Below are 12,793 nucleotides of genomic sequence, written 5' to 3'. Positions count from 1 at the left end.
CTCCTAAGTGCACCGCTCACCCTTTTCCCCTCATCAATTCTATGATTCACCTCATCTTTCATAGACCCATCCGCTGACACGTCCACTCCCAAATATCTGAATACATTCACCTCCTCCATACTCTCTCCCTCCAATCTGATATCCAATCTTTCATCACCTAATCTTTTTGTTATCCTCATAACCTTACTCTTTCCTGTATTCACTTTTAATTTTCTTCTTTTGCATACCCTACCAAATTCATCCACCAACCTCTGCAACTTCTCTTCAGAATCACCCAAGAGCACAGTGTCATCAGCAAAGAGCAACTGTGACTACTCCCACTTTGTGTGATTCTTTATCTTTTAACTCAACACCTCTTGCCAAGACCCTCGCATTTACTTCTCTTACAACCCCATCTATAAATATGTTGAACAACCACGGTGACATCACACATCCTTGTCTAAGGCCTACTTTTACTGGGAAATAATCTCCCTCTTTCCTACATACTCTAACTTGAGCCTCACTATCCTCGTAAAAACTCTTCACTGCTTTCAGTAACCTACCTCTTACACCATACACCTGCAACATCTGCCACATTGCTTCCCTATCCACCCTGTCATAAGCCTTTTCCAAATCCATAAATGCCACAAAAACCTCTTTAGCCTTATCTAAATACTGCTCACTTATATGTTTTACTGTAAACACCTGGTCCACACACCCCCTACCTTTCCTAAAGCCTCCTTGTTCATCTGCTCTCCTATTGTTAGGTAAGACACATATGCAACAGTTAGGTATCTTTATTTTGAAACGTTTCGCCTACACAGTAGGCTTCTTCAGTCGAGTACAGAAAAGTTGATAGAAGCATATTGTTTCAGACAACGGAACAATGCTCTTCTCCAGACTGAGGGACTGACCACCTCAAAACTTTAAGGGTGATGGACTGATTACATCGTCTTCAAGTATCTTCTGCTTCTATCAACTTTTCTGTACTCGACTGAAGAAGCCTACTGTGTAGGCGAAACGTTTCAAAATAAAGATACCTAACTGTTGCATATGTGTCTTACCTAACAATCTGTCGGTATTTTATACCATTTTAATGTTCATGCTCTCCTATTCTCCGTCTTACTCTTAATTCTTTCAATAATAACTCTACCATACACTTTACCAGATATACTCAACAGACTTATCCCCCTATAATTTTTGCACTCTCTTTTGTCCCCTTTGCCTTTATACCAAGGAACTATGCATACCAAACCATACCCCGGCCGGCATTGAACCCGCGGTCAGAGAGTCTCAAAACTCCAGCATGCTCTCTGCCAATCCCTAGGTACCTTACCCTCTTCCATACATTTATTAAATAATTGCACCAACCACTCCAAAACTATATCCCCACCTGCTTTTAACATTTCTATCTTTATCCTATCAATCCCAGCTGCCTTACCCCCTTTCATTTTACCTACTGCCTCATGAACTTTCCCCACACTCACAACTGGCTCTTCCTCACTCCTACAAGATGTTACTCCTCCTTGCCCTATACATGAAATCACAGCTTCCCTATGTTCATCAACATTTAACAATTCCTCAAAATATTCCCTCCATCTTCCCAATACCTCTAACTCTCTATTTAATAACTCTCCTCTCCTATTTTTAACTGACAAATCCATTTGTTCTCTAGGCTTCCTTAACTTGTTAATCTCACTCCAAAACTTTTTATTATTTTCAACAAAATTTGTGGATAACATCTCACCCACTCTCATTTGCTCTCTTTTTACATTGCTTCACCACTCTCTTAACCTCTCTTTTTCTCCATATACTCTTCCCTCCTTGCATCACTTCTACTTTGTAAAAACTTCTCATATGCTAACTTTTTCTCCCTTACTACTCTCTTTACATCATCATTCCACCAATCGCTCCTCTTCCCTTCCGCACCCACTTTCCTGTAACCACAAACTTCTGCTGAACACTCTAACACTACATTTTTAAACCTACCCCATACCTCTTCGACCCCATTACCTATGCTCTCATTAGCCCATCTATCCTCCAATAGCTGTTTATATCTTGCCCTAACTGCCTCCTCTTTTGGTTTATAAACCTTCACCTCTCTCTTCCCTGATGCTTCTATTCTCCTTGTATCCCATCTACCTTTTACTCTCAGTGTAGCTACAACTAAAAAGTGATCTGATATATCTGTGGCCCCTCTATAAACATGTACATCCTGAAGTCTACTCAACAGTCTTTTATCTACAAATACATAATCCAACAAACTACTGTCATTTTGCCCTACATCATATCTTGTATACTTATTTATCCTCTTTTTCTTAAAATATGTATTACCTATAACTAAACCCCTTTCTATACAAAGTTCAATCAAAGGGCTCCCATTATCATTTACACCTGGCACCCCAAACTTACCTACCACACCCTCTCTAAAAGTTTCTCCTACTTTAGCATTCAGGTCCCCTACCACAATTACTCTCTCACTTGGTTCAAAGGTTCCTATAGATTCACTTAATATCTCCCAAAATCTCTCTCTCTCCTCTACATTCCTCTCTTCTCCAGGTGCATACACGCTTATTATGACCCACTTTTCGCATCCAACCTTTACTTTAATCCACATAATTCTTGAATTTACACATTCATATTCTCTTTTCTCCTTCCATAACCGATCCTTCAACATTACTGCTACCCCTTCCTTAACTCTAACTCTCTCAGATACTCCAGATTTAATCCCATTTATTTCCCCCCACCGAAACTTCCCTACCCCCTTCAGCTTTGTTTCGCTTAGGGCCAGGACATCCAACTTCTTTTCATTCATAACATCAGCAATCATCTGTTTCTTGTCATCCGCACTACATCCACGCACATTCAAGCATCCCAGTTTTATAAAGTTTTTCTTCTTCTCTTGTTTTAGTAAATGTCTACAGGAGAAGGGGCTACTAGCCCATCGCTCCCGGCACTTTAGTCGCCTCATACGACACGCATGGCTTACGGAAGAAAGATTCTTTTCCACTTCCCCATGGACAACAGAAGAAATAAAGAAGAACAAGAGCTATTTAGAAAAAGGAGAAAAACCTAGATGTATGTATATATACTATATGCATGTGCATGTCTGTGAAGTGTGACCAAAGTGTAAGTAGGAGTAGCAATATATCCCTGTTATCTAGCGTGTTTATGAGACAGAAAAAGAAACCAGCAATCCTACCATCATGCAAAACAGTTACAGGTTTCTGTTTCACAGTCATCTGGCAGGACGGTAGTACTTCCCTGGGTGGTTGCTGTCTACCAACCTACTTCCTAATTCCATGCTGTTCTAAAGAGTGCAGATTCAGGGTCCTCAGTCTATCCTCATAGGGAAGATTTCTGATACAGTGGCACCTCGTCTGTCAGCCCCTGCGTTTATTGGCCAATTTGTACTTAGGCCAGTTTTTTGGCAGAAATTTTGCTGTATTTCGGCCATTGCCTCACATATCGGCCGTATTAGATTAGGGATGTATCGGATGTGAAAATTTAGATATGGCAGATGCGGATGTGTATTTGGATGTCTTACTTATTTTGCAGATGCAGATGCGAATGCGGATATCTGCTTACAGTACAATTTGGATGCGGATGTCACATCTTGACATCCTCTCAGATTCGGATACGGATGCGGATTTTGCAGGATAGTCATAGAACACCATTTTTACCGTATGACAAATACTCTTATTGAGTGAGGGACTGAAGACATCGATTCCAGGCTGAGGGACTGATTACCTGAAACTCCTCTCCTTATGCCTTCCTGCTTTGTATTGGACTGATGAAGCCACTGTGTGGCGATACGTTTCTTCAATAAAGATTCCCATATGTTACACAAGTGTCTCAATTCTTCAAGCTGTCAGTTTCAAAACCATTTATCACATGCTTATTTGTATTTAACACCATTTCAACAATTTCACCATCAGTCAAGGAATGCACAACAGGTGGAGTTATGTAGAGATGACTGATGCTCCACACCAAAGAAAGAAGGAACACTGCAGCAAGCCTACTGGCCTGTGCAAGGCTGGTCCAATTCTCCCACCTTGGGTAATTTAAGAACATAAGAAAGAAGGAACACTGCAGCAGGCCTGTTGGTCCATACTAGGCAGGTCCTTTACAATTCATCCCACTAACAAAACATTTGCCCAACCCAATTTTCAATGCTACCCAAGAAATAAGCTCTGATGTGCAAGTCCCACTCAAATCCAACCCCTCCCACTCATGTACTTATCCAACCTAAATTTGAAACTACCCAAAGTCCTAGCCTCAATAACCCAACAAGGTAGACTGTTCCACTCATCAACTACCCTATTTCCAAACCAATACTTTCCTATGGCCTTTCTAACCTAAACTTATCTAATTTAAATCCATTACTGCGGGTTCTCTCTTGGAGAGATATCCTCAAGACCATATTAATATCCCCTTTATTAATACCTATCTTCCACTTATACACTTCGATCAGGTCTCCCCTCATTCTTCGCCTAACAAGTGAATGTAACTTAAGAGTCTTCAATCTTTCTTCATAAGGAAGATTTCTAATGCTATGTATTAATTTGGTCATCCTACGCTGAATGTTTTCTAACGAATTTATGTCCATTCTGTAATATGGAGACCAGAACTGAGCTGCATAATATAGGTGAGGCCTTACTAATGATGTATAAAGCTGCAGTATGATCTCTGGACTTCTGTTGCTTACACTTCTTGATATAAATCCCAGTAATCTATTTGCCTTATTACGTACGCTTAGGCATTGCTGTCTTGGTTTAAGGTTGCTGCTTACCATAACCCCCAAGTCCTTTTCGCAATCTGTATGGCTAAGTTTTACATTATTTAACTCATAAGTGCTAGGGTTATGGACACTCCCGAGCTTCAGAACCTTGCATTTATCTATGTTGAACTGCATCTGCCACTTTTCTGACTAAGAATAGAGTTTGTCTAAATCCTTCTGAAGTTCCCTAACATCTACGTTTGAATCAATTATCCTACCTATCTTTGTGTCATCGGCGAATTTGCTCATATCACTAGTAATTCCTTCATCAAGATCATTGATATATATTATAAACAACAACGGGCCCAAGACTGATCCCTGTGGAATGCCACTTGTTACTGATCCCCACTCGGATTTAACCCCATTTATGGACACTCTGCTTCCTGTCTGTGAGCCACGATTCGATTCACGAGAGCACCCTTCCCCCAATGCCACGAGCTGCCACTTTAACAGTCTTTGGTGCGGAACTCTATCAAAAGCCTTACTAAAATCTAAATAAATAATATCAAATTCTTTATCGTGGTCAACAGTCTTAAAAGCTTTACTGAAGAAAGTTAATAAATTAGTTAGACAAGACCGGCCTCTTGTGAATCCATGCTGAGTATCATTAATCAAGCTATGCTTATCGAGATGGCTTCTTATAATCTCAGCTATAATCGACTCTAGTAATTTGCCTACAATTGAGGTCAGGCTTATTGGGCGGTAATTTAATGGTAACGACTTGTCCCCAGTTTTAAAAATAGGAATTACATCAGCCATCTTCCACATATCAGACACTACACCTGTTTGAAGAGATAAATTAAAAATATTAGCTAATGGTTCACAGAGTTCCATTTTGCATTCCTTAAGAACCCTTGAAAAAACCTCATCAGGACCCAGTGACTTATTTTGCTTCAGCCGGTCTATCTGCTTCACAACCATTTCACTAGTGACTGTGATGTTGCATAATTTATCTTCTTCTGGCCCACTATAAAAATTAATTACTGGAATATTGTTAGTGTCTTCCTGTGTAAAAACCGAGAGAAAATAATTATTTAAAATTGAGCACATCCGATACATCCCTATATTAGGGATGTATCGGATATCCGTCTCTCCTGCAAGGACACCGCACTTTGACGAGTCAGTTTCCCTTTATCTGTTGGCGAGTGAGCATATACTCAGCGCATTCATGCAAACATTTTCTTAAAATCCATTGTTTTTGGTGGTTTTTTATTAAGTGCGACTGTGAAATAAGTCGCCATGGGCCCCAAGAAAGCTCCTAGTAAAGTTCCTTTGGTAAATAAAGTGAGAAACACGATGGAATTTAAAAAGGAAGTAACAAAAATATGAGAGCGGTATGTGTGTGTGCTCCAGCTTGCCAGGATGTATGGCAAAAACAAATCAACAATCACTTTATCATGGCAAAGAAAGAATAAATCAAGGAATCTGATGTGGCAAAAGGTGTAAAATGTTAACGAAAAAGAGATCCAACTTACCAGGATGTATGGCAAAAACAAATCAACAATCATATAAAGGGCCCCAAAATATGGAATTCATTACCAGAAGATATTAAAGTAACCCAGTCTGAAAATCAATTTAAGACTCTTCTCAAAAGCCACTTAATCACCCTAGACTAAATGCTAAATACTCAGTATACATTTACTCACCTATGTACTCCCACATCATAACTGAAACAATCACATTGAACCTTTTATCCACTATTGATAGGAATATAAGTGAATCATTGTTTTTCACAAAAGCATTTTAGAATATAAATACGTATATCTTTGTATTATACAAATTTTGATTCATTTATAATTAATATTATACTGTACAACTATGAAATAATTACTTTCCTACTGTACAACTATGAAATAATTACTTTCCTACTGTACAACTATGATATACTATTTCTTAGTATTAAGTAGAATGTAAGCCAATAATGTTAAGTTGGCCCATAATGCCAAGGCATAATAGAGGCTCTCTTTGTATTGCATCCCACTATTGTATATACACAATCTCAATGTACTGTCTGCAAAGACATTAAATAAATAAATAAATAAATCATGGCAAAGAAAGAGCAAATCAAGGAATCTGATGTGGAAAAAGGTGTAAATCTGTTAACGAAAAAGAGATTGCAAACAAATGAAGATGTGGAGTAGTTGTTGATGTGGATCAGGGAAAAAACAGTTAGCGGGAGATAGTGTTTCAGAGATGATCATTTGTGAAAAGGCAAGGTAGCTGCATGCGGATCTCGTAAAGAAAATGCCTGGTACTAGTGATGATGATGAATTTAAAGCCAGCAGAGGCTGGTTTGAGACATTCAAGAAGCATAGTGGCATACATAGTGTTGTAAGACATGAGGAGGCTTCAAGTTCTCACAAACATGCGGCTGAAAAATTTGTGCAGGAATTCAAGGGGTACGTACAGACTGAAGAATTCCAACCACAACAAGTGTTCAATTGTGACAAAACAGGCTTCTTTTGGAAGAAAATGCCAAAGAGGACCTACATCATGGAGGAGGGAAAGGCACTGCCAGGACACAAGCCTATGAAAGACAGGCTAACTCTTTTGTTCTGCGATAACGCTAGTGAGGAATTCAAAGTGAAGCCTTTGCTCGTGTATCACTTTGAGAATCCCAGTGTGTTCAAGAAAAGCATAATCTAAATGAGGCCTAACCAAAGATATACAGAGTTGAAGAACAACCTGAGGACTTACATTATTTATACTTCTTGATATGAAACCAAGGATTCTGTTAGCTTTATTGCAAACACTTATGCACTGTTGTCTTGGTTTCAGATTACTGCTAACCAGAATTCCTAAATCCTTTTTGCAATCAGTACTATTAAGATCTACATTATTTAGTTTATATGTGGCATGGTTATTTTCCTGTCCAACATTTAGAACTTTGCATTTGTCTACATTAAACTGTATTTGCCACTTCTCTGACCAATGCACCAGTCTATTCAAATCATCCTGGAGTGCTCTGTCCTCTTTAGGATGAACTGGATGGCCTATTTTGGTGTCAGTAACAAATTTGCTATGTCGGTATTTATTCCCTCATCTATGTCGTTTATGTAAACTGTGAACAAGGGGCCCAACACTGACACCTGTAGAACACCGTTTGTGATGTGCCCCCATTTTGATTTCTCCCCATTTATGCAAACTCTCTGCTGCCTATTTGTCAACCATGCCTCTACCCAGGAAAAAATTTCTCCTCCTACTCCGTGTGCCTTAAGTTTCCTCAAAAGCCTCTGATGTGGAACTCTATCGAAAGCCTTACTGAAGTCCATATACACTATTATATTCAATACCATGATCTACCTCCTCAAATACGTACCTTAGTGAAAAAAGTTAGTAAATTTGTAAGACAGGAACGCCCCTTTGTAAAACCGTGCTGAGATTCATTCATCAGTTTATGCCTTTTAGCCCTTAAATGGTCCAAACGTATATATACGTTTTTTCAACATCTGAAAGTATGTAAAAAAATGTAGATTTTCTTTTTTGTTTTACATTTGAAAATATGTAAAAAAAAGTAGATCTACTTCTGGAGCACTACGAATTTGAATGTCGATCTGTTTGGACCGTTTAAGGGTTAAGATGGCTACGAATTGCCTTGGCACTTACTGATTCCATAAATTTTCCCACTATGGAGGTCAGGCTTATTGGTCTATAGTTCGAAGCTAAGGACCTGTTGCCTGCCTTGTAAATAGGTATTACATTTGCCATTTTCCACTTGTCTGGCACTATGCCAGTTTGTAGTGATATATAAAAACATAAGAAAGAAGGAACACTGCAACAGGCCTACTGACTCATACGAAGCAGGTCCAAGTCCCCCCCTGGATTAGCCCAATGACCCACCTAATCAGGTCACTTCCACTTAAGGAAGGAGCACTGCATCAGACCTTGTAGCACAAGCTAGTCAGGTCCAACTCACATCCACCCACACCCACTCGTGTATTTATCTAACCTATTATTAAAGCTACATGACGTTTTAGCCTCAATAACTGCACTCGGGAGTTTGTTCCACTCATCCACAACTATTACCAAACCAGTGCTTTCCTATATCCTTCCTGAATCTGAATTTTTCCAACTTGAAACCACTGCTGCAAGTCCTGTCTTGGCGGGAAATTTTCAGCACGCTATTTAAATCCCCTTTATTTATTCCTGTTTTCCATTTATACACCTCGATCGTATCCTCCCTAATTCTACGTCTTTCTAGAGAGTGCAGATTCAGGGCCCTCAGACTATCCTTATAGGGAAGATTCCTGATACATGGGATCATCTTTGTCATCCTCCTCTGTACATTTTCCAGTGCATTTACATCCATTCTGTAATACGGTGACCAGAACTGCGCAGCATAATCCAAATGAGGCCTAACTAAGGATATACAGAGTTGAAGAACAACCTGAGGACTTCTATTATTTATACTTCAAGATATGAAGCGAAGGATTCTGTTAGCATTATTGCAAACACTAATGCACTGTTGCCTTGGTTTTAGATTACTGCTTACCAGAATTCCTAAATCCTTTTCACAATCAGTAGTGTATAAAGATCTACATCATTTAGTTTATATGTGGCATGGTTATTTTCCTGTCCAACATTTAGAACTTTGCATTTGTCTATATTAAACTGCATCTGCCATTTCTTTGACTATTGCATCAGTCTATTCAAATCATCCTGAAGTGCTCTATGGTCCTCATTAGAGTGAATTGAACGGCCTATTTTGGTGTCATCAGCAAATTTGCTTGTCGTTATTTATTCCCTCATCTAAGTCATTTATGTAAATTGTGAACAACAAAGGGCCCAACACTTACCCCTGCGGAACACCGCTTGTGACGTGCCACCATTCTGATTTTTCCCCATTTATGCAAACTCTTTGCTGCCTATTTGTCAGCCATGCCTCTACCCAGGAAATAATTTCTCCTCCTATTCCATGTGCCTTAAGTTTCCTCAATAGCCTCTGATGTGGAACTCTACTGAAAGCCTTACTGAAGTCCATATACACAATATCATATTCATTACCATGATCTACTTCCTCAAACACCTTAGTGAAAAAAATTTAGTAAATTCGTAAGACAGGAACGCCCCTTTGTAAAGCCGTGTTGAGATTCATTAATCAACTCATGCCTATCAAGATGGCTACGAATTGCTTCGGCAATTATTGATTCCATAAATTTTCCCACTACTGTAGGCTTATTGGTCTATTGTTCGAAGCTAAGGACCTGTCACCTGCCTTGTAAATAGGTATTACATTTGCCATTTTCCACTTATCAGGCACTATGTCAGTTTGTAGTGATATGTTGAAAAGATTAGCCAAAGGTTTGCTAAGTTCTTCTTTACATTCCTGTAACACCCTTGCAAACAGTTCATCAGGGCTTGGGGATTTGTTAGGTTTTAGTTTCTCTATTTGTCTGAGGACCATGTCACTAGTTACCGCAATCGTGCATAATTTATTATCGCCCTGTTCTATATAATCTATTATTTCAGGAATTTCGCTAGTATTTTCCTGGGTAAAAACTGAGAGGAAGTAGGTATTGAGAATTTCACACATATCCTTATCACTGTCAGTGATCTGACCTAGGTTACTCTTAAGTGGGCCTATTTGTCCCTAATTTTACTTCTGTATACCTGAAAAAAACCCTAAAACCTCTGGTTAGTGTGACTTTGTCAATGGTCCAAGTCGGACTGAAACGTTGTCGTAAGCTTCTCTCTTTTATGTGCGGGTTATTTGTGTATCGTTCCAGTCACGGTATTGTACCTTTTTTGTTATTTACCTTTTGGGTTAGTCTTTGAATCCCTTGCGACCTTAGCCTCATAATCCTTTTTGCTTTTCTTGTACCTTGTTTTTATTTCTCTCTTTAATTGAATATAGTGATTTCTCAACTGCCCATCCCCTCTTTTGATACATCTATATATGCCTCTCTTTTGACTAATGAGATGTTTTAATCTATTGTTCATCCATTTGGGATCATTCTTGTTAGATCTAATTTCCCTACTCGGAATAAAAGTTGTCTGGGCAGCTAGAACTATGCTCTGAAAAACATCATATTGGCAACAAAGATCACCTACCTGACCCATAGTCAGGTCATCCCAATTTAGCCCACCCAGGTAATTTTTCATTCCCATGAAATTGGCCAAGCAAAAGCCTGGGACAGAGATTTGATTGTATCTATCTGGGTAATTCCTTGATATATTGCTTTTTTTTTTTAGAACAGTTTGTGACAGAACCAACTAGAGGAAACAATCTGCTTGACTTGATTCTTGCCAACAAAGAATCACTAGTTAATAATGTTGAGGTTAATGATGAGCTTGGGGAAAGTGATCACAAATCACTTAGTTTCAATTTTTTTTTATTATTATCACACTGGCCGATTCCCACCAAGGCAGGGTGGCCCGAAAAAGAAAAACTTTCACCATCATTCACTCAAGCACCCTTCTGGCAAGACAGTGATGTAGTGAATGATGGTGAAAGTTTTTCTTTTTCGGGCCACCCTGCCTTGGTGGGAATCGGCCAGTGTGATAATAAAAAAAAAAAATGAAACTAAGTGATTTGTGATCACTTTCCCCAAGCTCATCATTAACCTCAACATTATTAATTAGTGATTCTTTGTTGGCAAGAATCAAGTCAAGCAGATTGTTTCCTCTAGTTGGTTCTGTCACAAACTGTTCTAAAAAGCAATCCTGAACCGTATCAAGAAAGTCACTAGACTCAAGATTTTAACTTTAAAATCCTCTTTAGAATTCTCTTTAAAATCTCCCATTAACACAACATTTTCATATCTAGATGCCTTATGAATTTTGTCCCATAACAGCTTACTGCAGTCCCTATCAAGGTTTGGGGCCCATAAATCACACCCAAAATCAATTTTTCACAGCCCTCGAGAAACTGTAGCCAAACAGATTCTATGTTCGATGTTTCTAATCTTACATCATGTCTAAGACAACAATTTAAATTATCTCTGACTTACATCGCCACTCTACCACCCTTCCTGTTGACCCTATCAGTGTGGAATAGTTTATAACCCTGTATGTTGCATTCAGAAGGCATTTCTCTATCTTTCAGGTTGAACCAGGTCTCTGTTATACCAATAATATCTATATTACCTACACTTGCAAGTAATCTTAGCTCATCTATCTTATTTCTTAGACTCCTACTATCTGTATAGTAAACCTTAAGGAAGCTAGTCACTCATTGCCCTCTACTATCTCTCTTTTCTTGTTGATCAATTGATTTGCCTTTACTAGCAACTCTATTTTGAATGTTGTCATTTAAACATAACCCTGAAGCTCTATGGTGTCACCCAGGGCGCCCCCATCCCCCTTGCGATGCCCCTGCCCCCAAAAGCCTCTCCAGGTAAACTCCAGGTAGTGAAAATAACTAAACACCCTTACTCTACTATCAGTAGTGGCAGAGTAAGCTTATTTAGGTACAGGTACAAACAATTATCATACATAATAACATGTGTAAATTACCTAGGACAACCCAGAAAAACAAGTCAGACCAGGATTGTGATATAACACTAACCATTGATTGGCCATGATGTCCTCTGCAACCAAAATTGCATTTTTTGGGTAATATGTCTCAAAATAACAATTTGCATAAGAAATGCTTACTTGTTGCAGGGTGAACATAGGTTGTGTGTACAATATTGTGAACAAGTGACTGTCACACAGTAGTGGTCGGTAAGTATAGTTCAAATTAATAAGACTTACCAGTCATATTACGTGCCATGGTATTTTTAAATAATAATCATGAAAAATGATATACCCGTTAGACTCACGCAACACATGGGGACTGGGAGGCAATCAGGCAAGATGAAAGGGAGAAGTGCAGTTCCGTGGATCAAAAGCTTCCTCAATGTCATGAATTTCATCTTATTTACGGGGAAAGCAATAAGCCTGTAGGGGGTTTAAACAGCGTTTGGGGAATGTGAGGCATTCAGGCTCGGTACAAGACAGGCACGAAGGGCACCTCTTGAAGTGGAGTAGGTGCCACTTGACCCCCCCAACCAAAGACCCTCGTAAGATGACCTCCATTCTTCCAGCCACAGC

General features: G+C 39.1%; 1 protein-coding gene across 3 annotated transcripts in view; it reads right to left on the bottom strand.

The window, feature by feature from the left end:
- Positions 1–12,793, bottom strand: part of Ubc4 (ubiquitin conjugating enzyme 4) — a 41,498-nt gene that overhangs the window by 28,505 nt on the left and 200 nt on the right. Inside the window, exon 1 of one of the 3 annotated variants that reach the window (XM_070083259.1) lies at positions 12,523–12,753. The exons of 1 other annotated variant lie outside the window; for it this stretch is intronic. In XM_070083259.1, the coding sequence (XP_069939360.1) occupies positions 12,523–12,615 (93 nt within the window). In that variant the 5' untranslated portion in view covers positions 12,616–12,753. Of the gene's footprint in view, positions 1–12,522; positions 12,754–12,793 lie in introns of those variants that run through there. One more of the 3 variants, XM_070083257.1, reaches the window with a different exon arrangement.

Source organism: Cherax quadricarinatus, chromosome 9, assembly GCF_038502225.1.
Source record: "Cherax quadricarinatus isolate ZL_2023a chromosome 9, ASM3850222v1, whole genome shotgun sequence".
Classification (NCBI taxonomy): domain Eukaryota; kingdom Metazoa; phylum Arthropoda; class Malacostraca; order Decapoda; family Parastacidae; genus Cherax; species Cherax quadricarinatus.
This window is presented reverse-complemented; position numbering and strand designations above follow the sequence as displayed.